Source organism: Tupaia chinensis, unplaced genomic scaffold, assembly GCF_000334495.1.
Source record: "Tupaia chinensis unplaced genomic scaffold, TupChi_1.0 Scaffold000256_1, whole genome shotgun sequence".
In the NCBI taxonomy this organism is placed as follows: Eukaryota; Metazoa; Chordata; class Mammalia; order Scandentia; family Tupaiidae; genus Tupaia; species Tupaia belangeri.
The window spans coordinates 4,137,395-4,164,671 of NW_006159736.1; the positions used below are offsets into that span (position 1 = coordinate 4,137,395).

Sequence of the window (27,277 nt, forward strand, 5' to 3'; positions counted from 1 at the left end):
TATATATATATACACACACACACACACACACACTATATATATTATACTATGTATATAATGGGTTTATGTGTATATATTTAATATATTCACATTTAGTAGAATGTGTATATATTAAATATATTTGGTATTTGTATTTATATATATATACACACACATATATATACACACACTATACTATACTATATATAATGTATATAGTATATACTAGTATATATCAACATATATGTAATATATATGTGTATGTTTTATATATCAATATATATGTAATATATATGTGTATGTTTTCTTGTGCATCTTTTTAAAATATTTATTTAATTTTACTTGTTCTTATTTTTAAAAAAAATTTGCTGTAGATTATGTGCTCAGAAGAGAGACAGAGAGAGAGAGAGAGAGAGAGGGAGGGAGAGAGAGAGAGGAAGTGAGAAGCCAAGCTGCCAGGTCCAGGACTTGAATCACAGTTAACCATGTGGTACCCCAGTGCATTAACCACCATGCCACCTGCTGGTCCCTTTTTGTGCATTTTAAAAATATTTTTATATTTAATACTATATATAGTATAGTGTATTATATATGTTTGTTTCATATATATAGTATAGTATATATAAACATGTATGTATATATTTTTGTTTTGCATATATGCATACATACGAGTATATATATTTTTGTTTTATATATAGTATATATACTATATAGTGTATATGTAGCAAAATGTGTATATATTAAATATATTTGGTATAATATATGAATTAGTATAGTATATATTAAATATATTTAGTGTAGTATATATAGAGTAAAACTATATACATAATAAGCCTATATAGTAAAACAGAAAAAATACATATTAAAATTAGGAAAAAAGAGGATTCTTAAGGATAGAGAAAACATACAGTAAAATAAACATATAGATTCAGCTAAAAAATTTTATAAAACATCCTAATGATACACATTTGCATCTTGATTCCTGCAATGGGGTGAGCCTTTCAGATGGAGAAATCAATAGATGGGAATGCTCACTAGTGGCAGAGCCAAGGTCTGCTGGCACCAAAGACCAACTTTTGATCACTGTGTTCTACTCATTCACATTCATATAACAAGATGTAGATTTCCTTAATGTATTCATTCAGGTACTGAGCACAGTGATAGTATGCAGTGGGTAATGTTCGGATGGATTTGGATTTTTGACTGACTGATTAAATCCTTCCCTTATGAATTTTTCATTTTATTCATGCAAACAAGGGAGAAACCTGGAATTTTAATATAATATTGTTCTCAAATCATCAATTATAGTGAAGAGTTTTCCCCCTAGATTTAAATTATCCCCAAATTACATCTTCTTGTTAATTTTTTTCAAACTAAAACAAATGTAATTATTTTGAAGTGCACGTAAGAGATGTTGAACACTATTATCCCTAAATGCATAATTGCATTTTGTATTTACCTTGTCATTGCTTTTTAAATTTTTTCCGGTACACAGAATATAGTACTAGAAAAATCAGTCCAATACATGAATTTGGATATATGTACTCTGGGTGGATAGATTAGAGAAGAAAGGAGATAACTTTACAGATGGAAAAAATTTATATTAAAGAATCAAAAAGAAAACAAATTCCTGAGTCGCTTCTTTTCTAGGGAGCACATACATTGCCTGAGACAAAAGGTCACTGTTTAATTCTAAAAAGAACTTAATCCCTCTCTTTGTAAAGTCTTTAGTAAATAGACTCCAGATTTTCAAAAAGGAAATGCAGCCAATTCTCAACTTTGTGATATGTTACATTAAGAAGTGACCAAATCCAGAAATTGTCACTCATGAAATTAAGACAGTTGGGTTAGATAATCACAAAAGAAATTTCTTCCTAAGAATTTATAGTGGTCAATACCAGTATTTTTTGCCATTTTCTGTTTAGTTAACCTTATTTTTCTGTTAGAAACCGCCTCCTCATCTGTCCACCAGTTCCCACTCTGCATAGACACACCCCATGGAGGTCATCTCTGCTCCTCTCTCCAAGACTAGGTATATTGTTCAGAAGATGGTTCAGAACACCATCTTAATTTGGCCACAGTTAGTTAAGTATGGGAAGCTGACCCCAGCAAAGGCATCTAGGTTCAATCTAAACTAATTCTAGCAGTGCGGCTTGAGCAACCAAAAAGAAACTCTTTTCCACTGGAGTTGATCCTGGTATGTTATAGGCCAGAAACACTGGCAGCCATCTTACTCCAGGAAACTTGAAAACAGAAAAGTGTGGAGTTAGAGAGAGGCCAGATTCTGATGGTAGTGTCCCGACACCAGTCACTAAATCCAGGTTATCTGTGAAATCCAGCTCTGGGTTTTTTAGTTCTCTGATTCAAGAGCTCTCCTTCTTCCTCTACCCCAGACATTAAGTTTATGTTTTGTAAGGCTTGTTTTCTGTGTTTTATGTCTTAGAGTAAAACAAGCCTGGGAAAATACGGCAATTCTAAGATTCTATTTCCACAGCACCATATCCTGATCCAGATCAGGAGACCAAATTCTCTATCATTGACTTTGGTCAGTGAAGAAAGAAGACTATAAAGCCAAGATGTGACACTGAGAACACTAGTGGATGCTAATAAATACAAATTGTGGTCTAGGTTTGGAATTAGGATTGGGGTCAGAGATGGGTTTAGAGGCAGGGTTCAGATTACGGTAAGGGTCAGGGTTTGGGGATTAATTTTAGGGTAAGAGTAGGTTTGGGCTAATGTTAGAGTTAGGGTTGGAGGTACAATTATATACAGGTTTGGAATTTGTTTTTAAGATTTAGGGTTAGTATTAAATATGGGGTTTTGGTTAATTTTAATGTTGATGTGGAGATACAGGTGGGAGTTAGTTTTAGGGTTAGGGTTATTAATGGGATAGGGATTGGAGATTTTGTTAAGGTTAGGTTTATGGTACAATATGGGTTATATTTAAGGTTAGATTTGTTTTGTTTTGTTTTGTTTTTGTTGTTTGTTTAGCTCTTAGGAATTAGAGCTGGGATTTATTTTTTGTTAAAGTTAAAAGTAGGTTTGGGGATTAGGTTTACAGTTAGAGTTAAATTTTGATTTGTAGTTATTGTTAGCATGTTAGATAGAATTAGAGGTAAGGTTGGGGCTAGGTATGAATAGTTTGGGGTTTTGGTTATATTTAGTGTTAGAGATAGGGTAGGTGATAGTATTAAGGTTAGAATAACAGGCCATATTGGGTTAGGGTTAAGATTGAGATTCAAGATAAAGCTGTGACGGTTTGTGTTTTACGTTGAGTTAGAATTATTTGGGGTGATATGAAGTCAGAACTAAGGTTAGATATAGCATTGGAATTTGTGTAATGGTGAGGTTTTGAGGTAGGTTTGGGATTAAAAGTAGTGTTGGGGTTGGTCAGAGTTTGGGTTGTATTAGAGTTAGGGATAGATTAGGTTAGGTTAGAATTAGAGTTAAAGTTAGTGTTAGATGTATTTGGCATTCGTGTTGGTGTGAGGGTTACATACAGGGTTATAGTTAGGTCTGAGGTTAATTTTGTAGTCAGGTGTAGAGATAGGATTATGCTTGGTTTTGGGTTTAGGTTTTGAGGTAGGATTATGATTGTTAGGGTACAAACAGAACTGAATCAGCCTCGTGTTAACCCTGCAGTTTTGTTAAACTGACAGGTGGATGAGAGGTTACTAGGGAAATAACATCTTTGACTCATTCAGCAGAGCTTCCTGGAAGACAGCCTAGGCTGCCAATGTGTCATTCACATCCTCATCTCCTTATATATTTAGAGAACAACCTTCGAAGAGTTCTAGAGACACAGTTTACACTTTGTCAAGAAAGAAAGGTAATCACAGCTTCTTCTTCTTCTTCGTCCTTTTATTTTTTTCACTTCATTTTCTCCTTACTTCATCCTTCTCACTACCTGTATAATACACGTTGGTCCCTAGTCAGCTAATAGAATCTAATGAATGTCAAAAAAAAAATAGAGCTCATGTAACTGGGAAGTGGTGGAGAAAGCTTTGGTCTGACTAAATCTAGTGATTCAAACAAGAGCATTAGGATTCTCTCCATGTCTTTGTATCTGTGGAAACTGGTTCATACGTTCCTACTACAGATGATTTTTTTTTTAATGGTTGCAAAGAGAAAAATTTCTTTCCCGAGTAGCAAAATCTCAGGGAAACAAAAAGTCCATTTACTCCCATAAGTGATATGTAAAACCTGACAGATAAGCTCTGATTATTTTCTTTTGCATCCAATTATTTTCCAATGTTTGGGAGATGGGAGATGACCAGGCATTTCTATTTCTGGTCCCAGCAGCGAGGGCATTCTGACTGACAGTTTCTTCTCCCCCACCTCCCACCCTTAACCACATCTACGATCAGTGGCAAAAGGACAGTCTCCAAAGGAAGAGATAGCTATTAGCAAGAGAAATGGAAAGAATGGAGATGAAAAGAAAGGGGAATATGGGTTGCTGAGAAGATAAAAACAACAGGTATCAACTACAGATCCATGTGCATGGTGACAGGTTAAATTCTTAACATTTTAGACATTGTTGAAATATAAAGGGTTGTGTTCCTTTTCATCTTCTGTACTCTTGCTGCGTCTGCTTCATTCAATTATTCTGTCTACAACTTTAATTTAAGCCACTTCCCCTAGTTTTATCTTCAGTAGCTGGTTTCTTAGAATGGCTTGATGCATTCCTTTCCTCATGATAATTAATCTAAGTACATTTTAAATGTTTAAGTCAACTCTCCAGTCATTTTGATATACTTTTCCTTTCATTTGATTGTTTGCTCTTTCTGTTTTATATTGTTACTGAGTTTCCTTTTCATTCATTCTTTCTTTTCCTGCCTTTCATTCTGAAAGGAAACGACTTGATAATTGCAATTTTTACAGCATTTGCAGTGACAATTTTACTGGAAAATATATGAATCAATGTCTCAAGCTATATTATTAGGTTTTTAAATATTTCATATGAATCACTCCATGAGTATTTTTCATCTAATTTTATCTCTCTGTATGACTATATTTTTATTAAAAGCCATAATTTTTTTGTTTTATAGAAATCCAAGAGGCCAACATCTCTTTCATTAAAAAAGTAGCAGATTAAATGATAAAGAACTGTCATTAATATCTCATTGTTTTGCCATGCTAATAGAAATACTTCCAGCCTACTCAATGACAAAGATGCATAATTAAATACCAGACTCATAGAAACTGAGTATTATGAAGCTGAACAGAACACAGAACAGAACTTTCCAAAGTAAATCTCAGCTTTCTTTTTCTGACACTGTTCATCACATTCATTAGGTAAACAGACTAATATTAAAATGTTTGAGTCTCATAGTATTGATAGTGAAATCGGAGTAATACTAGAAATTAGTTGACATCTCAGATATAAGCTCTAATTTGAAATTTAAAAGTGAATATCTATAATTATATATTGAATCACTTTCAAAATTCTGAGTGACATGCTTTTTTGTTTCTTTTGTTTTTGTTTTTGTTTTTGCTATACAGTAAGTATGCTCATGGGCAAGGGAGAGAGAAATGAGAAATCTTATGCCACATTCCCTTGTCTTCCATTATCCTCTTTGGATTTTAGGCATACACACACATGCCTGGTGTGATTCTCAAGCTGCTGGGTCTGGGACTCATACCGTATGGGTGGCTATGTGGTATCCAGCCACCTTAACCTCCATGCTACCTTTGGCCCATACTTGTTTTTTTTTTTTTTTTAAATAGGTTATAATATAACAACACATGTTTCAAATGAATACTATGTTTTTACTATTGTTGCTCAAAAATAATTATTGTCTTTTAAAGGGAGGAGGTTATGTTACTTAGCAACATAAAATAATTCAAATAAAATATTTTTCCTATTTGAATATTAAATAGGAGATGAACTTGCAAATAACCAAAATTTACAGGATTATTATATGCCTCATGAAAGTTTTACAAATAAAACTTAAGCTTTCAAACAAGTTAGAAACTCCCATTCTAAAATGTGTAAGTTGACTCCTCTTTACTAATAATGTTAGTAATAGTAATGAAGGATACAATTTAAAAATAAATAAATAAATGAACAACTCATCTATAACCATGGGGGGAAAAAAGAAAATTCAGACAAAGGAAGGAAAAATTTTTAGGGGACTATTTTAAAATTAGCTATGAAAAAAAAAAAAAACTTTCCCCAGTATTAGAGAGGGGCAGACAACCTACTTGAGATTTTTCTCCCATTTCTGTTTCATCCCTAAGTGATGACAAGCTGAGAGCTGGTAATCAGGGAGGAACAGAGGAAGAAAGAGCCACAGAGTTCAGAGAAGTGAATGGCATGAGAGTGTTTATCAGCAGAATTAAAACTGCAGTATTACAGTCCTAAAGTGACGAAATCAGTGATGCTAATTCTGAATGATCTGGGAAAATTGTAAGAGAACACTAAACTACTGTGTTTGATGAAAAATTAGAAGATAATGAGACTGCGATCCAGTCACACGGATAAATGGGAGAATGGGGTAGGGACAGTGGGAAGTCCTCTGCAAACTCTGGTTTGCCAAAAAGGTGAATAAATCTCAAGGTCTGCCACCTAGAGGGAAAGGAGATAAAACTCTCAAATCCATAAATGTTTTTGTTGTTCTCACGATTCTAAAAGCTAGAGGTACCAAAAGTTTAGTTCCTCCATGCCTTGCCTCTGTAATACTTTCTTGGCCTGTTCTTTTAGCTCTCCTGTCACTCACTTCTTTGGTGCTTGATGTGCTGTGTTAATTTTTCCTTCTCATCCATTAAGCTAAATATGTATATATGTAAATAAAATATGAACAGAGTACTGAGATACAGAAATACATATATGTGTCTATATAGAGACATATTAACTTATGTATGTCTGTATATACATGTATTGGTTTGTCTGAAAATTTTTCTATGCAAAAATACATCATTTTTTCAACCACCCAATACACACACACACACATATGTTTCTTTTTTTTTTTTGAGAGTTTTTTTTTTTTTTTTTGCCATAGGGCGCGTGCGCTTGCCAGACAGACAGAGAGAGACAGAGAGACAGAAAGCGAGAAATCACCCCCCAGGGGGGATGGCCATGCAGCAATCCCTTCTCCTCCATTCTCCTCTCGGGATCTTGGGCACAAACGCACATGCGCCCGGCATGAGTTTTAAGCCACTGGGTCTGATACTCGAACCGCGGTCAACTATGTGGGAGTCCAGTGACATAGCCATTACGCTAACTGCTGGTTCCCCTAATACATTTCTTTAATAGGAGTTTTAAAACTGAATAGCTTGAACTGGATGTAATATATCTAAATGTGTGTGTGTATGTGTGTGTGTGTGTGTGTGTATGATTCCTATATCTCAATACTCTGTTCATATCTCTTTAATAGTAATCACCCCACGTGTTTCACTTTAATTTGCTGTGTTTCTGGCCTTCCCACAGGACCATCAACTTCTTGAGATCAGTGTTAACTTTTTGTTCTTTGCTGTGACTGCTGCTTTCTTTTCTATTCCTTTTCCTTCTGCTTATTGTTATTGTTCTTCTTCTTGTGTCAAAAACAGTGCCTGGGAATTAATAGATGCTCAATATTTGTTTCATAATGAATAAGTGTTATCTCATTATTCAGATTTACTTTATACCCAGGCAGTAGTAGCATACCATGCATAATGGATCTGGACAGAACATCAGAAGCCAGCTATCAGAAACTGGCATTTCCTCTTAGAAAATGGCTGTCCTTGAGCGGGAGAAGAATCAGTACTTGCCAGCTTGTAGTCATTATACAAATGACTTCAGTAATATTCATCCACTTTGTAAATCTGAGTGCAAGTTGTTTTCTTCTACCCATGATTAGTTCTAAAGATGAAACTTGGAATGTTTAATTATGATAGTAAACTGAAAAATGGGTGTGTAATCTACAGATATATCCAGTTCCTATGATATATTCATGGAGTATTGATTAACATAGACTTAGAAATTAAAATAGATTTAGAGATTGTAACAGAGATAGGCAAGATTTGGTCAAGAATAAGTTCAAAATGTTTTGTCAATCAGTACGTAATCCTATTTATCAGTGGTCTAACTATACACAAAAGAATAACTTGAGATTCAGGTAAACGAAAGAGTATATCCACAATGTTGAAGATAATGACTTTCCTAGTAAAAAGCTAAGATAAGTGCTAAATATTTTTCCTGAAATGAAAATGGGAGCTTTAAATCTGAATAACTTGAACTGAACATAAAAGAGATTCAAATGATCTTTACTAAGGCTACTGGTATCTCTTTAAAATGCATACAAATGAATATGCACAGGATTTTGTGTCGATGTACAACCTACATACAATGTATAGGAAAATGTTAGACTTACGTATTCCAAATATGAATGATTAGAGTTCAAAATACAGTTTTCTCTTCTTTAAACCACATAGTCAAATACATCTCAAGTCTTGTAAACTCTGCACAATATTTTGGTAATTCCAACTTCCTGGAGGTAGACTATTTGAAAACTTGGATATATTGAAGAAAGTCATAGGTAATCATCTGTCTGCTGTGGATTGGACAGAGATTTCAAGAGTCTTATATTCCCTTATTGTTTCCGTACAGAGGATTAAAGCTATTTCAGTGAAAAAGACATTTCTAAAATCTGAGTGTAGATGAGTCCTTGGAGGAAAGTTTGTATTCTTTGTCTTAATCATTATTCTCCTAGTATTTACATATCTTCAATAGTATTGTTGAATTCTTCAGACTTTCATGTAATCCTGGTATTTATATTGAGGCCAATAACTCTCAACGTTTATGATGTACTAAGTTAGAACCACTGGATATATAGCAACCAGTCTTTTTCTTTTCTTCTTCTTCTTTTTCTGTTTTTGCTTTTGGCTTTTTTTTTTTAATAGTCCAATGCTTTTCAATTTCATAGCAATCCTTTAGTTCTTCCCATGACATAACTGGCTTACTACATTTACTATGGATAGAAATATGTGTGTAGTTTTTGTTTAGTGGTTCAATGGACACACAGTCAAAGGAAGTGGCATTCATCTGAATCCTGAAAGACCGATCTCATAAATTACAAAATATAGAACAATATGCTACCGATTCTACTACCAAGTACATTATAATTTGCAGACTTTTGAAATGTCTTTCTGGGTAAAGTTCTACAATAAAAAAGTGTATAGCTGCCTATTACAATGATAAATAGTGTCAATGTACACATTGATAACTATACTTAAAATCATACAAAGTAACTAAGTAACCTTCAAGGTTATCACTGAGCCAACTTTTGGGATTTCCAAATATTTCTTTCTTTCTTTATTGCTATTTTTTTTTGGGGGGGGGGAGAGGTTTTTGCTATAGGGCACATGTGCTCACCAGAAAGACAGAAAGAAACAGAGAGACAGAAAGCAAGAAATCACCGCTGCCCCCCCCCGGGGGGGGTGGTCACGCTGCAATCCCTTCTCCTCTATTCTCCTCTTGGGATCTTGGGCATGCACACACACCTGGCATGAGTTTAAGCCACCGGGTCTGGGACTCAAACCATGGGTGAATATATGGGAGTCCAGTGACATAGCCATTACGCCAACTGCTGGTCCCTCTTTATTACTATTGGAATTTTCTATTGGTCTTTTTGCTGCCTTTCTTCCTTCCTTCCTTCCTTCCTTTCTTTTTCTTTCTTTGTTCTGCCTAATCCCACTTCATGGTATCTTTTAAACTTCTCTCTTCTTATAGGGCCTTATTAACACAATTGAATTTTGGTTACATGTTAGTCACTTGGTTTTTCTGTTGACTTCCTTCAGATAATATGATACTTCTCTGTAGTTTCCCTTGTAGAGGGATTCTCACATTTAGAGTATTCGTGCTCTATTTAAAATGTAGATTCCAGAATCTTTATTTCCTGAAATTTTGACTCAAGTCAGTTAGCATGAATCCTGAAATCAGGACTCCAGTTTTCTAAAATCCAAGGGAGATTTTGATATGAGACATTCTTGAGGATGCTTGTCTCTTTCTCCATAAAAGAAATAAATAAGTTGAACAGCCTGTGGTGGTCCAAGCTAGATCCCATATGGTTCACCTTGCAGTTTGAGTCCCAGACCCAGCAGCTTGAAAAACACTCTCGGCAAGTATGTATGCGTGTTCAAACTCCCAAACAGAGGGAGAAATTGAGGTATGACTGTGCCTTGTGGGGGAGTGCTTCCCCCCATCTCTCTCTGGTGAGTGCAGACACTATATGACAACTTAAAAAAAAAAAAGGAAATAAACTTTTAAAATACTCCAAAAATTTCAAAACTAATTTAATGCAATCTGCCATGATACAGCACTACAGACAGGACTGGGTGAGATTCACAGAATAAAGAAGACTATGGTAGTATCACAAAGCATTGAAAGACATTAGGTATCTATTTCTTGAAGTTACTATTTACTAGAATTTTCTGAATAATGTTTTTGGAATGGTTTATGCATAATTATTTATATATCTTCAACTTAGCATAAATTTCTCCTTATCACTTCATCAATGTAGGTGTACTTTCTTTTCACTCTTTGGAAATTTACAAAATTATACTCATATATCAAAAATACTTCATAGTACTTGGGGTACTTTTTTCCTTCAAGTTAAATATTTCTATGTTTTAACACTTAATATACTCCTCCTCAATAACCCCCATGCTGTAGTCTGTTGGTTCATGTTAGTCTCTCCCAGAAGATTAGAAATTCCTTGTAGGAAAGGACCATGCCTCATTCACTTCTGTATTTCCTCCACAGAATGTAATAAAACAGATTACATGTTGTGGGTGTTCAATAAATATTTGCTGAATGAAATAAGAAAAGGAAATAGCTTCAAATTAGATAAACCCTAGAAAATCGGTATGTTGGTTCAGGATGCTTTTATTTTTGTTCTTTTTGCTGCTACAGTTGGACTGAGTTCTCTGCCACTCTGTAGCTTTTGTCTCCATTTGGATGATAAAGTCATATTTGCATGAGTGAAAACCAGCAGTCTGTAGATACTTTCGTTGTTGCTGATGGTAACTCAGCACACAGGGCAGCCTTATGAAAGCCCATGAACAAATAAAATTCCATGTGTGTCTTGACTCTATTAATTGGCTTTTTCACTCCTCTTCCCCTTGAGTACCTGTGACCAGGTACCCAAAATGAGTTGTAGATCACTGAGACAAATGATGATGAGTCAAGGAACTCAACTCCTTTTCAGCAAGTTTACTGGAAAATATACATAAGAATTTATGTTTCCCTTCAATTTTGTATATCATATTTTTCAATTTGCTATGCATCCTGGCATAGAGGTACTATCAAAGGGGAAATGGAAATAAAACCCAGAATATCATATTTACCCACTGTTCAGGAATGGGAAGTCCAAGTGATGATATATAAAATGATTCATGTAATTAACAATTGCAGCTTTCTAATACTAAATTTTACTTCCTGGGAAAAGGAGAAGGTGATAGCCCTATTACACTGATTGTTGCAAGATTAACTGAAACGGCATTATAACAAACACTTCTATTGAAGAGTTATGTAACTAGAGCAATATAACAACTCCAGAAAGCCTATTGCATAAATTCTACTATCATTCACTGATTCATAGTAATGAGAAATATCGACAGACTCACATTTGGTACAATTGTCCCAGGATTTGCTAGAATTAACAATGCTTTCTTTCTCTTGGCAAGATTGCACTTTTAGTTTGAATTTATAATTTGCGAACATTTCGGGAAACCGAGAGCTAGAGTTACTCAGGAGGGTTTATCATTTTCCTTAGTCTCTATTAAATGAAATGTCTGGAACTCTCCAGCCATTATTAACATGGGTCATGTGCTCCAACTAAAAGTGAGTGATTTTTCAATTACTTGTATAATCCAGAGTTCCAGAAATGGCAAAAGTCATTGGCCACCAGGGCAAATGACAGAGAATTGTTGACTCTGAATTTCTACGGGCATGTCTGGCCCTACTTGGGCTTAGGAGGGGTATGTTTGGCTGTTTCCATTGCAGAAAAGTATAGAGTCACGACAACATTCAGTCACAGGTCTCAGACCTCATGCGGGACATGGAGCGTTCATTGTTTCAGAGAGTTTGAGCAGGGGTTTGGGCATTACACATGTTCTCAGTTATTACAGATAAGTAGTATATTATTTGGAAGACTCTTGATATGTCTTCCCTGACAAAACAAAAACAAACCAACAAAAATCTAAGGCTACCATGGTTTATAAATCTCATCATTTTTTATAAGAAGAACAAGATAATTTTATGGTATAGCCCACTGAGTAATATTGAGGTGACCTCAGTGTTGAGGGCATATATTTCAAAAGATTGCCTATAATCATTACATTAAAAACACTTTGCCAGAAGGTACATACATTTGCAGGGAATAAGCTGGGTGGGGTTGGGGGTAAGGGGGAATATGAAAACCCAGAAAGTCATGTTATATCACAATCCCTTCTCCATTTTTCCTCTTTTGGAGATTTTGGGCATGTAAGCACATGCACTTGGCGTGTTTTTGAAGCAGCCGGTCTGATTTTGAAGTGTGTAATCAGCCATACGGGATCTGGCTGCCTTAACTACCATGCCAACAGCTGACCCATAATCATTACTAACTGAAAAATTCTTATTTTAATGTATATTTTCCTTAAAATGTAGACCAAAATGTCACAAACCTAATTCAATTTACTGAGGTTTATTTTAAATATTTATGTGTGAAGAAAATTAAAGCCAGCCTTGCCTAATTTTTAAAAAATGTACTTACATTTAAAATATTCTTCCTTGGGACCAGCAGATGGCATAGTGGTTACATTACTGGATTCTCACATGGCCAAATGTGGTTCTAGTCCTGGACCTGGTGACTTGCAAATCATGCCAGGCACATGTGTGTACATGTGTCCAAGATCTGAGGAGGGGAATGGAGAAGAAGGGATTGTGGCATGGCCATCATCCCTGAAGTGAGATTTTCCACCTTACCTCTCACTGTCTGTGTCTTTGTCTCTCTCCAGTCTCCAGTGCTCATGCTCCCCAAAGCAAAAAAAAAAAAAATTCCTCCTTCTGGGAATCTAACATTTTAACTCATTTTAACTCATTTGGTAGCTATAAACTGCTGTAAACTGCTCCAGACATCGATGGTACACCTGCAAACAAGAACTATAGACGACGCATTCTCACGGAACTTACATTTTTCTTAAGGGAAATAGAAAAATGAACAAGCAAATTAACAGTACCATTTAAAAAGTTAGTAAGTCCTATGATAAAAATATAATGGAATGCTATCATAGAACATAAGGAGTTGTGATTCAAACTTGGCATTCTGAGAAACTGCTGTGACATGTGAGCTGAGTAAGAGCCTGTCTGGAGAGAGTCAAAGGGGTTATCAATTGTGAAGACTCCGAAGCAAGATTATATTGACTCTGTTCAAGGAAAAAATCTATGCCACCATGTTCAACTCCCAAAGGGGTGTTTCTTAATTCAAGGACTCCTTCATCATTAGTGTGTTTTATCTTTTTCCCTAAAGGCTATTGTCCATTTACTCAAGGGATAGTTGAATATACATCTTGACTTTGAGAAACTCAAAGCCTAAGTCCAGTTTGGGTATTTTTAACATTTTAAAATCTTGCCTGAAAAAAACTGGGTTATATCAATTATATTATTCAGTCTCCCAAATGTGTGTGTTTATGCATACATGTTCTTATTTATGGGTTTTTAAATTCTTAAATTTTAATTTTCCCCTTACCTCTATGATGGTCTACCTTACTGTCAGTGACCAGTTGCAAAGTTAGTTATTCCTAGGAGAAAAACATAAATGTATAAACTAGGGTAATCTTACTGACTTTCAGGAATCTGAGTCACCATCACCTTCTCTGATGATTTCAAAGAACAAGGTCTTTCTAGGCTTTTCTGTGTCCAAAGTATAAATCAAGCCCAAGCACATAACTGTCCCAATAATTAAGTTTCCTTCCTGTAGTGGCTGGTAAGATTTGTTATTCCATTTGTTTTTAGATCTTCTAAAATTGGAGAATTTTTGTGTAAAATATTCTTATTGGAGAAGTTAAGTTTTTAGCTACCTTTTTCACAATGAAAAGTTAACCCAATTGCACACAATAACAAAATGGTTTTGTAAGCACTTAACCATACCTCCCTACACTTGTCCCAGAAAGATTAGCACAATAATCACATTGTAAGAAACACAAATTGTCTTTTCAATGGTATTTATAAGCAATATGGTTCTCTACCAAGGCAGATGACTCATCAAATTTATTCTGAATTGAAGAAATAAATTATTAGAGCCAGTGGCTTTCTGACCCTATTTCTAGCAATGTGTGATAAAATCAAACCCTCACATGATTACAAACCATGTGTTTTATAAATTCACTTTAAAACGCACCAAGAATTTAGAGAAGGCTATTATAATTTGTAATCATTGCTATATTTCCACTTCAAACTAGAGATAGCAAAGGAAAGTTTATAAACTATCCATAATTTTGGAAATATTGAAGTGAATTACTCTGCCAATATGTACAGAAATGTTCACTAAAATTCCCTAGAGCTGATCTGGGGTCAATAACATATTAACTGATCATTTGAACGCTATCAATGTCATTTAAAATTAATTTTATAATGAGAATACTGGAAATACATAAGTAATTTATGAAAAAATGGGAATTTAGTTGAAATATATGAAAAATGAAACATTTAAATATTGAGCAAAGCAAAAATAGCAATAGTGTTTTCTTTATGTGTATTCTTCTCCCCTCCTTCTTTCTTTTTTCAATTTCTCCTTTTATCCTCCCCTTACTTATGCAGCATGTCAAAAGTCTCCTAGAAGTAATTGTCTATAGAATTTGAATTATGTCCTTTATTGTCAGTTGTTTGGGTTTTCATTAAAACAATCTTGATTAAATCACCCATAACTACAAAAATTCCAGTGTAAAAACATCCATTAGTCTTTCTTCCTTTGGATTTATTCTTTTTATTAGCCTCAGTATACTGTCACAGAAAATGCAAACCAATGACGGTACTTTCCTTAAAATCCTTTAAGGGCACTTCCAGAAACTACAGTATCAAAGCCTGGATCTTAAGTATGGTACACAAGACCTTCCCTGGCCCCACCTTTATCTACCGCTCCAGTCATGGAGGATTTCCTCATTTACCCTTACACTGGAGTTACCCAATTACTTAACATTCTCTTCATAGCTCATGCTATTTCACGCCTCTTTGATTTTGCTTATGTTGTTTCCTCTGCTTAGAACATCCTTACCCAATTTTCTTCACCTGAGTAACTTAAATTTATCCATTAATACTCAGTTTAGGTGTCATCTCCTCTTGGATCTTCCTCTAATCCCCCAACTGGAGCTAAGTGTCCTTGCATGCTTCTGCTACATTCTGTACACCCATCTATCACAACACTTGCTGCATTATATTGAGAGCATCTGTTTATATGTCTGTCTCTTCAACTGGAGTGTAGGTTCTTTGGATTCTATTATCTTTTACATTTGATCCTTGCCAATAACTGGCACAGAGTCTGCAATATTATCAGTTACTTCTATTTTCAGGGATCCAAAATGTGAATGATGTATCTATCAGCTTATCTGAGTGGTAAGCCATACTTAAGTAGTCTAAATTCCCTTGTTCCCAGTCTATGCAAGTTAAAAATACACTCTATGTTATGGTTTCTGCAATAGAGACCGTTTATCTCCCAGCCTCCCTTGCAGTGAGGTTGATACCATATGATTGATTGGGCCAAATGATTACAAGCATAATTGAGACCTATTACTTTTTTGGCAAAGATAGTGAAAAGTGCAGGTTTTTTTCTATTTATTCTTCTATCCTGATAATTTTAGAGACTGCAACAACTTCTCTCAAATTTAACAGCTTAAAACAACACAAATTTATTAAGTCACAAATTGTGAAGTATTAAGAATCTTCAGAAAGTTTGGCTGGGTAGTTTTGTCTCAACATTTATCATTAAGTTACAGTCTGGGAGTAGGTTGGGATAGGGGGGTTGGGGTATTGTAGTTAACTGGAGACTCAATTCGGGCTAAAGGAAGTTCTTCTCAGCTCACAAATACTGTCTGCTAGCAGACAGTATTTTTCTATGACTATTGATTAGAAATTTAAATTCCTCACTAGGGGGCTGCTCAAAACAAGGCAACTTACTTTCTGTAAAGGAAAAGATCAAAGAGCATGGGAGAAAATGGGCACTCAAATAAGCTCTGATCTTTTATAATATAATCTTGAAAATGATATGCCCTCACTCCTGCATAATATGGAAAGAGCAATTTTAGTATCATGTAGAAAGAGACTATACAATGGTATGAACACCAGGAAGTGTGTGTGTGTGTGTGTGTGTGAGTGTGTTAGTGGTGTCATTGGAAGCCATCTTGGAGACTGGTTACCAGGGAGATTATATGTTGTAATGATGCATAAAACATGGAGGATGCCTGAGTCAAGACTCAGTACATAAAACAGACTCTCTAATCATATTAGATGTTAAAAGAGCAAGACATAAAATTTTTTGATGCTACACTAATGAGAAATCATGGTTTATATAAATGCTGTTATAGCATAACCTATAATGGTATTACTATAGATCTGCTTACAGAAAATGACTGTTATGATTGAAAGGACTTGGGGAATTCTAAGACTAGTAAGAGTAACTTCTTGGGAACCAGCAATTAGCGTAATGGCTATGTCGCTGGACTCCCGCGTAGTCGACTGCGGATCACGTCCTGGAGCCGGTGGCTTAAAACTCATGCCGGGCGTGTGTGCGTGTGTGCCCAAGATCCCGAGAGGAGAATGGAGGAGAAGGGGTTGTGGCGTGACCATTCCCCCTGGGGGGGTGATTTCTCGCTTTCTGTCTCTATGTCTCTCTCTGTCTGTCTGATGAGCGCATGCGCCCTATAGTGAAAATATCTCTCAAAAAAAAAAAAAAAGAGTAACGTCTTACTTTAAATTAAAACATTGGAATTATTTTATTTTTGACAAGTTTGTAAATTTGTTTAATGTGATTCTGTCTACAGATAACTGAGAAAATCAGGTGTAAATAGCTGAAGATTAGACAAAGATAACTATATCTCTTACCCTGGCCTGTTGAAATATAGAAAATTGGCAAACTTTCCCCACACTGACACCCAACCATATTCTGTGTCATACTTTTTCTTCTTCAATAATTTTAAATCACTTCAATGACTTGAATTTTTCATTTAAGATCTACCTCAAAAGTTTTTTTATTATAAAAATAAATGAGACAAAATAAGTAACAATGTGTTTTGAAGAGTAAAACACTAACACCATATATATATTATATATATATTATATATACATATATATAATATATATATGTATAATGATTGTTTTTATGTGTTTAGTATTGAACGCAAGTTACTGTAAAAAAACCCAATGAAAATCTTCCCTAAGTATTTTTAGGAGTACAGTAGATAGTCATTTGTTTTGAGCAATTTGCCTTTTGTTTATGAGAAAATAGTCCTAATGGCAAGGAATTTAATGTTATTTTAAATACCTATCCAATTCAATAGCTTAGTTAAAAGATCACTTCTGGGAATAGTAGTTAGCATAATGGCTATGTCTATGTCATTGGACTCCCATGTAGTCAACCGCAGTTCGAGTCCTGGACCCCACAGCTTAAACTTATGCAGGCACATGTGAGTGTGTGCCCAAGATCCTGAGAGGAGAATGGAGGAGAAGGAATTGCAGTGTGGCCATCCCCCCTTGGGGGTGATTTCTCACTTTCTGTCTCTCTAGCTCTCTCTGTCTTTCTGGTGAGCACACGTGCCCTGTATCAAAAACCTCTCCAAAAAAAGAAAAAAAAAAGATAACTTCTAATCGAAAATAATGGAGAAATCAACTATTTTAGTTCCCAGAGATAGCCATTCGAAGACTGGCCATATATGTCTTGCATTTTACCTAGTAGCTTCTTTAAATGTTTCAGAGTTAGTGACCAAGTTATTTCATGTCTCAGGTAACAAGAAATTCTTCTTTTTTACATATAGAATGTGTATGTCATTCTGTTCTAGGAATACTAAAAAAAGAAATCTATTCAGGAAAATCAATAGAAACATTTGATTTGTTTAAATAATACTTTAAAAATACATGACTGTATTTGAAAACAGAAAGAAAAGAAAATGAAGAACTTTGTGTCACATGAGATCTTAGGTGTTTAGGTCCTCAGTCTTAAACTGTGTGTAATGATAGCACTTTCAATAACAAAATAATCCTTGACCACAATTATCTAACATTTTCTCAGTGAGTCACCCCCCAGAATAGGCAAAAGCATTTTTGGCAGCACCTATTTTACCTTGAAATTTTCTCTTTTAAAGTAACCCTAGCCTGACCTTGATTAGCTTATCAAATGAGCTCATCCTCAGAGCTGAAGAACTGTAGTCTATCAGAGGAATAGCGGGGCAATATGCCAGAACAACCCTGTAAATCGTCTAGAGGGCACAGCAAAGTATCAGTTCCTCCCCCCCTTTCTTCTGCTTGTCCAGTCTGGGTTACAAGCTAGAAAAAGTGGCACAATGAAGTAATGGAATAAGCGTAGACCGTGGAGTCTGATAAATCTGTAATTGAAACTCAGTGCTGCTGCATACTGTCTGACTAAACTTTGCAAAAAGTTAAAATTGCTCTTCCAATATAATTTTTCTCACTTGTAAAAGCCAAATTATTAATCTCTTCATTATAACTTTTCTGTAAAGCATCACTGGAATTCATGTAAGTGGAGGCTGGCATATAGGAACTTGCATATGGTACTTAATAAACCTTTCCTTGCAGTGGCAAGAGGAACTGGAGACATGTCCCCTCAGTGTCCCCTATCACATGTCATGAGTGAACCGTACCAAGCCAGCATCCCTAAGGTGTGAGATATATCAGACTGCTACAGGACAAGGACAGAAGGATCTTCTTTTGCTAGTGAAATAACATTAACAGTGAATGTTTCTAAAATTTGAACAGCTGAGTAAGAATTCAGGGACTATGAAATAGTAACATAGCTACAGCGAATAAAAATTTTCAGATGTAATTTAAAATACAATATAATGAAAAATCCATAAAAATCCATAGGATAAATTTTAATGTGTATGTCCTACTAAAATCAAGGAAAAAATTAAAAACTGAAATGCTATGTTTGAGCTTTAGAGTTGGCCTTTCTTGAAAATGAGTATTTTTTTCCATTATTTCACTTTCCTTATATGCTTTTTCAAACATGGGAAGAATCTATTACATTTAAATGGTCAGTAGCATACATTACTCTCATTATTTTCTGTCCATTATCAACGTTGCTATGATCTTTGAGATAACCATTTTAAAAGTTATCATTAGAATTCTGTTCAAGTCAAAGATATGATTTATTTTACCAAATAAGACTAATGGCTTTAGCAAAAGGGCCTAGACATTAATTCTTAGTCGGATAAACTTTTTTGTGTTCTATAATTAAAACACACAAGTTGAAAGCCTACTGATCAACGTCACCTCTTCTAGTCACTATTCACAATTTCTATTGAGTCTTGGTAGAGATCAGTAATGTATTATCTTTAATCTTTTTCCGTTTTCTGTGCAGGAAAGGATGAGTTGACAAATAGCTACAAATTGGGCATTAGGAACAGCTGAGCTGACTCCTAAGCTTAGGAGTAGCAAGAACTTGTGACCCCACCATTTCCATATCTGGGACATAAAACTAACTCTATAGTGAGCAACTTTGTTAGGGATATTTCATCCATCCATCCTACATAATTTACCTTAACAATGGTTGGTTATATTTCTTAATGGACAAGGTCCTTGTTGAGTTAAATCAACATATTACATGTGTCTGTGTATAATTTAAAACACTAACAGCAACAATCCAAAAACTAAATAAATGGGACCAAGGGAAAACCAATTTAAGCTGAGAAAAAAAAAAAAAGAGAAAAGTTATCTGAACAGTTAGAATTGACTTTCATGGGAAGTAGGGAAGGCAATTTAAGTAATCAGTTGGAAGGTGATGGTTGTAGAATATGATATGGAAAAGAAGGGTAACATGTGACAACTCCATTTTACACACGTTTTGTAGGAAAATAGTTGAGAGGAAGACTGATTGAGAGCAGAGTCCATAAAGAGTTACAGATATACAGATTGACCATAGATGCAGAGATGGTTACAAACCACATCACAGAGAGATTTCAATGGTGGGAATGAAATGATAAAAATTGACATTAAAATCTATTTTGAATCAAGGAAGAAATATGTATGTGTGTGGATGTGTTCCTTTATATATCAATGTACATGATCTCTATAGGTTATGTTCTAATGCCATTTCTTCAAGGTAGGCATTATCAACCTCAACTTGCAATTCGAATAAAGCAACTTAGGGAGTTCAGTAACTTGCTAATGAGAATTACTACAGCTGAGTTAATGTCTACATTTATTGGATGTTCTTCCCATTTTCGTATGTAGACAGTAACATTAAAGATAGACATTATGTCAGCTGAAACTTATAACAGCCATGAATGCGGATATAAGAAAGGCAGAAAACTGATCATTTTTGCCAGGAGTTTAATGTTTGAACTGATTAGTACACATCTCTCCCTCCAATATCCCCTGAAAGTATAAGGACTAAAAAAGTGAATCCAATGAATTCCTTGGACTTTCCCCAGAAGTTTCCCTTCATACACACACAAGTTAAAAAACATAATATTGCTGAGAATGTACTGGTTGGATAGGTAGATATGTCTATTTGGCTAGAGCTTACCACATACTTAGGAATAGGTTCTATGCGGCATGATTTTGAAGACACTGGATAAACACTCCTTCCAAGAAGAATCTTACTCTTTGCTCTTTCCCAGACTTAAAATGTCACAATTAGACATCCTAACACAGCTCTTTGTTAGGAGGCATATACTCCTGAAATCCCATTTACAGTAATGTGTGCCTTATTGTAAATGACTCGGTCAACTGTTTTTCCAGGAAAGTGCTTGCTATATCTAGAAGGAGCATCTGATAGGAGAGGGAGCATAATGTTAGAGAGGGACTGTGGAAAGAAGAAAAAAGGGGTGGGGAATGATCAAGACTTTGGCATTCTACTCAGAACACACCCCATTGCATCACTCCATCAAAGAGTACTGTGGGAGAGATGATTTCTAACTGCTGGCATTGTATTTGTAAGTTCAATAGGGTTGATATTTTTCAAGCAGTCAGTTACATGAAAGTGCAAATGGTGAGTGAAACTGAGGGGTCAGTGATTACATCTGCTACCTACACTGTGGTATTTCACCTTCATACCTAATGTTGCCTCTTTATCTCATATGAATAATGTGAATTCTCGTCCTATCAATCTATGTGTAAAATTACTTATGCCACAGGGCAAAGAAAAATTCCTTTTGCGAATTTGACAATGATATTAAAGAGCAAAAGTTGTGAGTAATGGCATTGCTCATTTGTTTAAATGTCAAACCTAAACCTCGTCAACTTTAAGGAAATATGTCAGTAAAGAATGGCTTTCAGCCTAGCCAGAGAGGATTTCAGTGTTATTCAGTGCTGAGTGAAAAATAGGTGTCTGTCTTTTGAGAGCAGAGAATTTTGAGTAAATCTTTCTTTTTAAGCTGAATGGAATTGACCATTTCAGCACTTGGTGCTCTGGACAGTGCTCTCTTAACATGAAGCAAGTAGATCACCTTAGAGGTATTTCTTTTTTGAAACTCAAACTTCCCAGGCTAGCAAACATATGTACCTAAACTGTGCAATTAGGATATGAGGACTGTACACCACAAGGTCTGTGAGAAACAAAAATTAAATAATTACAAAAATAAGCATACTTCATCATAGAAACTAAGCTTCAGATAAAAGCAGAAGGATGTAGTTACAATGTGTAATTATTCCTGCAAAAAAATATTTTAATGCCGAACAATATTCATCTCTAGATATGGAGAGAATAACAGTGTCATTAACCCCTCATGCTATTTTATTGGCAGTGGACATAGATGCAGAGGAGAATAGAAACACAGCCAATAAGCTTGCAGACAATCAGGAGCAGAGAATCCATTCTATATATGCTTTCTAGCCCTAGAGTGGAATAACAATGAAGAATTCTGGACCTGAGGTCAGAAGAAATGGAACTGAATCTCAATCTTGTCCCTTAATAAGTCATTTTATTTCACTAAGTCTTGTTTCTTCTTCTAATGTGGTTCTTTTGAGGTTAAAGTGTGAACATATATATAAAATGGTCTAGCACAGAGGAGCTACTCAATCTATGATCAGTTTGATTATTCACTTATTAATATGTGTGGACATAATGCAGTGAAATGTTGCTATGCAACATTTATAAACATATGTCTTAATAGTTGCAACCCTAAGGATGGATGGAAAGGCAGTGTTATCAACATACTTCGCTTTACAGCCAGAGCCTTAATCATGTGTATTTCCACTTTCATCCACTTTGTTTGCATCCCAAGAAGATTATATTTGCCTTTTAAAAATTAACTAAAAGAAAATATCCTAAAACTAATATATAAAGAGCAAACTGAAGTTCTCAGAGGTTATTTTTTGAAATTATTTCATCAAATGATATCCTGCCAACTCTGAAGAAGTCCTCCCATCTACATACTATCAGCTATTCTGCCTGCTGAGCTGCTGAGAGACTATTTAGGTGCTTCCTTCCCAGACCAACACACTGGAGAAAGCAGGTAGAAATTGTGGTAGTGCTGAAAACCTGATGAGTCCCTGGTCATCCTCACTGCCACTAGAATTCTTTGCTTTCCATTTCAAAGCATTGCAGCCTGTCTCACCTCACTCACCTTCTCCCCTTTTTATAACTGAAAACCAAGAGCACCTTCTCTAGCCTCCCCCATCTCTTCCTGTAATTTTCAACAGAGCCTTGCTTCACAGTGCCCTCTGCATTTCAAATGCCTCGCCTCCCAGCCTCCCACTCTCCATTCATCAAGGTACACTCTCCTTCCATTCACAATTGAAGTCACCTTTCCCTTCCAAAGCTCCTTTTCCTGAAGTGAATTTCCCTCTTGTACTAATAAACTCCAACGCCACAGTCACCATATCGCCAATCCGCCCCCTCCCTAATCAGAAATTGTGCAGGGGTGGGGGGTGGGGTGGGGGGGACCTGTGTTTGCATGCAGACCTGGACAGGGAAAAAGAGAGAGACGAGTAAGCTTAGTCTCTTCTTTGAACAAGAAGAAGAAGAAAAATCACTTAAAAATATTTCCTAAGCTTGGCAACAGGCACACTCTGGGGAAAAAAAAAAAAAAAAAAAGGTTGAATGGATGACTGAATGAATGAATGGGTGATTGAGATCTCTGTGGTACTTTTCTCGGATGCCCCTCCTTCTTGCTCCCGGCACGGTTCCGGTTTAATTCAGCTTGGGAGAGTGAGTGCACTTCCCAGCTTCGCCCTCGCCTCCCTCCGCTCCCCGCCGCTCCATTACCACCTCTTGACCAGAGCCTAAACCTCCCTGCCAGAGGGCACAACCTAGCTCGCAGAAGCTCTGTGACTTCCACGGGCAGAGAGCTCACTCCCGGGGGACGCGGCAGCTTCGCATTCTACAAGCTCATCTCTCCCCAGACCCCCTGAAACACCCAGCCACGTTCCACAAAAGCATGACTGATTTCCCCCACGCTCAGCCAAATCCACCTGGAGATTCCTGCCCCTGCCCCTCTCTGCGCTGGTCACCTAGGTGCTGGAAAAAGAAACGCGGTTTCCCTCTTCTTCCTGCAGAAAAAGCAATAACCTTTCCAGGGCTCGGTCTCGGCTTGTAAAATCAGAAAACTTTTTTCTATTATTTTTATTGGAAAACCCCACCCGAAAGCAGCGACCTCTTTGTTTGCATCGCGTGGGGAGGGAGGGGTCTTCAGAGCCTTTGCAGCCTAGGGCGGAGGGGAGGTGACAGCCCTTTTGAGGGCCACCTACGAGGAGACTCACCCAGGACGTTCCCAATGAGAGCCACGACGAACACGATGATGTACCCGGCGATCAGGACCCACTCGTATTCTTTCGGGTGTAGGTATTCCCTCCACAGGTACCGCAGGAATTCCTCGTCGTCATAGTCGGTGGGGTTTAAAAAGGGCTCTTGAGTTCCATTCAGCTCCGAAGCAGATGACCAGTTGCGACAAGGGAGAGAGTCCTCCAATTTGGTGCCGGACATCACGGGCTCGTGTCCGGTTCGGTTCAGTACTGCAAGCTGGTCTTCGCCTGCCCCATGAGCACTGGTGATTTGCGGTGGGAAAGGCTGCGCGGAGAGGCCAGAAGGGGCTCCGGAGCAGAAAATGACGTGAAAAGTTATTGAGCCAATGTCTCCGGAGTCTTCTGCCGGGCAACTTGTGCCGAGGCTTTGCTGTCTTTGCAGGCTATTTTGCACCGGGGAGAGAGGAGGCTGAGAAACTAGGGACCGGGCACTGAAGGCTGCAGCAATGACACCAGGAGGAGAAAGCTACCTCGGGCTCAGCTCAAGCTCAATTACTCCTCATTCCAGCACTGAGTCCGCAGCCCACAGCCTCCTCCCGCGCTGAAGGAGAGCAGAGGCTGAAGCTGAAGCTGAAACTGAAGCCAAAAAAAAAAAAAAAAAAAAAAAAAAATTATTTTAACCTGTTTCCCTGTAGGTTCAATCTCCTTGTTTTTCCGACTTTTTTCCTCCATTTTTCACGTCTGATTTTGATAAGCCATACTAGACATGTGTCTGCTGTGAATGTGACAAAAAGGTCAACCAACACATGCTTAATACCGGATGCTCTCGTGCGTTTTTCTGTATTGGAAGTTGACAACTCACCAGGAGAAGCCACTGCCTTCCTGAAGCAGGACTGTGCAAAAGTCATGTCAGGCAAATATTTTAACATTTAACATTTGCCAACTTAGCACTTGCTGGGTTTTTAAGGCTTCTTCCTCTTCTTTTTGCAAACCTGGAGAATGAGACTATTTTTTTTTTTAATTGAAGGGTATATTTAGCTGTAATTTGTATTTGCAACAGCAAGTGTCAAAGTTCAGGCTGCAAATCCTTGAAGGACACCAAGGGTCGTAAATGAGATCATGGTCCATCTTGTCAAGCAAAAGGGACCACCAATGCACTGAACAATCTGGAACAGATTCTCAGCAGGGCATGCTAATTTAAGCAGAAGCTCTCTGGTGAAGACCATACCCCTCAGGTCTTGCTTCTCCTGGATTCAAGGCTGATGTCACCTTCCATTCTCTGGTGAATTGATAAGGTCCCTAAGAATAAGTATTCCGGGATTTGTCAATGTGTGAGTTCACGATGCTTTCATTTTTAATGACCGTGGGTAGGAACACTGCATTTGATTAATTACGCTCTGGACTTGGGAAGGGCTGTGGAATCATATACCTGAACTTCAGTATAATTGTAGAAGCCTCCTGATAATATTATGGGTATGTTCTGTCCCCATGTAGCTTGGATGTGACCAACACAGTCTACTGCCTCCACTATATGTGGCTGCTGTGAAGGTTAGACAATTGTCCCTTACATTAAACTATGATCTTGAGCCAAAGTTTGCCTTCCTGAGCCTTTTGCCTCCAATCGTAGTTTGGACCTTGGCCCCACACAGGTGAGTTTTACATATGACAGTCCTCAGGTATTCAGAAATAAGCGTCATCCCTTCAATGCTTTGCACTTTCCTATTTTAATTTCCCCCCAATTTTTCCATTGGTTTTCAAATAACACTAGGATGGGTCTTCAAAAAGTTCATGGAAATGTATATTATAAAAACCTGCATGAATCTGAAAATTTTCACACTAAAAGAAACTGGCACTTTAATTACATTTTTGATAAACTTTTTGAAGTTCCCTTGTATTGCTACCCATATATATTTGCTTGTTCTTTCTTAAGACAGTTGTCAATGTCTTAAAAATATGTATTGTACAACTGGGAAGAAATACAGCAGTGTAATTTGGGTCTTGCCTGTACAAAAGCTACACTATTCTACCGTGTTTGCATCTAATTACTTTTTTAAGAGTCACAAGACACTGATAGTTTACATTGAGATTTTAGTCAACTGCCCCATCACCACTTCCAATCATAATTCTTCATATTTGTCTTGCAGTTTACATCTATAAAATTCCTATCTGTGCATTATTTTAAAACTTCTGAGGAGTGGGATATTAGTCCTGTTGTACAGATGAGAAAACCATTACTAGAAAACATAAATGATTTACCAAAGCATGAGTGATTAATGAATGGGTAGCAAACCATTCAGTTCTGATCACAACCCAGTGCCTCTCTTATTTTACAAATGTCATCTTTCACAAGAAATGCTATGGTTGTGTTTTCCCCAACAGCATTAGTTAAATTTCTTTTTAACAGAAAAGCATAAATGAACATTCCTTTTTTTTTTTTACCAACTATTTACTGAGTGCTCCTATTCCACTCAGTGATACATGTTCAAATGATTATTGCTTTCACTCATTTTACTTTCTAGTGAAGTTAGAGAGGAAAGAAAACAACTAATAAATACAGAAAAACATTAGGAAGGGATAAATGCCACTATGAAAGCCAAACAGGGTGAAGGGATGGTAAGTACAAATCTCAAAGGCACATGAGAAATGAGTAGCCAAAAAAACCTCTGTGAAGAGGTGACATATACCCAGGAGACCCAAGTTTTATATGCACATATTAATTTTTTGAGAGAGATTTTTGTCATAAGGTGGATGTGTTTCCCATACAGACAGAAAGCTACAAATCACCCTCTGGGGGGATGGCCATGCCACAATCTTTTCTCTTCCATTCTTTTCTTGGGATTTGGGGCACACAATGCATACATACCCAGCGTGAGTTTTAAGCCTCCAAGTCCGGAACTCGAACTGTGGTCGACTATGTGGGAGTCCAATGATGTAACAACCATTATGCCATCTGCTGGTCCTGCATATATTAATTTGATTACTGTGAGGTTTAAACAGATCCTCTTACATGCTAATGCTATTAACCAAAGTATTAGCCTTTTCTTCAAACCTGTTGTCACTCGTGAATGACAGACCTTTTGCAGCTTCATCCATTTCATTTATACAAATCTAACATTGTATTTTGGATTAATATCTTCTCCTGGTATATTAATAGCTATATTTTTGGGACCAGCAGTTAGTGTGATGGCTATGTCGTTGGACTCTCACGTAGTCGACCACAGTTCGAGTCTGGACCCGGTGGCTTAAACTCATGCCGGGCGTGTGTGCGTGCATGCCCAAGATCCTGAGAGGAGAACAGAGGAGAAGGGATTGCAGTGTGGCCATACCCCCGGGGGGTGATTTGTTGCTTTCTATCTCTCTATCTCTCTCTGTTGTCTGGCGAGCGCACGTGCCCTATAGCAAAAAAAACAAAAACAACAACAACAA

The 27,277-nt window shown here is 36.7% G+C and overlaps 1 protein-coding gene across 1 annotated transcript in view; it reads right to left on the reverse strand.

The window, feature by feature from the left end:
* The window catches only part of HCRTR2 (hypocretin receptor 2), a 107,573-nt gene extending 83,083 nt beyond the window's left edge, over positions 1-24,490 (reverse strand). The window contains exon 1 of the mRNA XM_006149187.1: positions 23,870-24,490. Within this exon, the coding sequence (XP_006149249.1) occupies positions 23,870-24,092 (223 nt within the window). The 5' untranslated portion in view covers positions 24,093-24,490. The remainder of the gene's footprint in view (positions 1-23,869) is intronic.
* Positions 24,491-27,277: the final 2,787 nt, after the last annotated feature.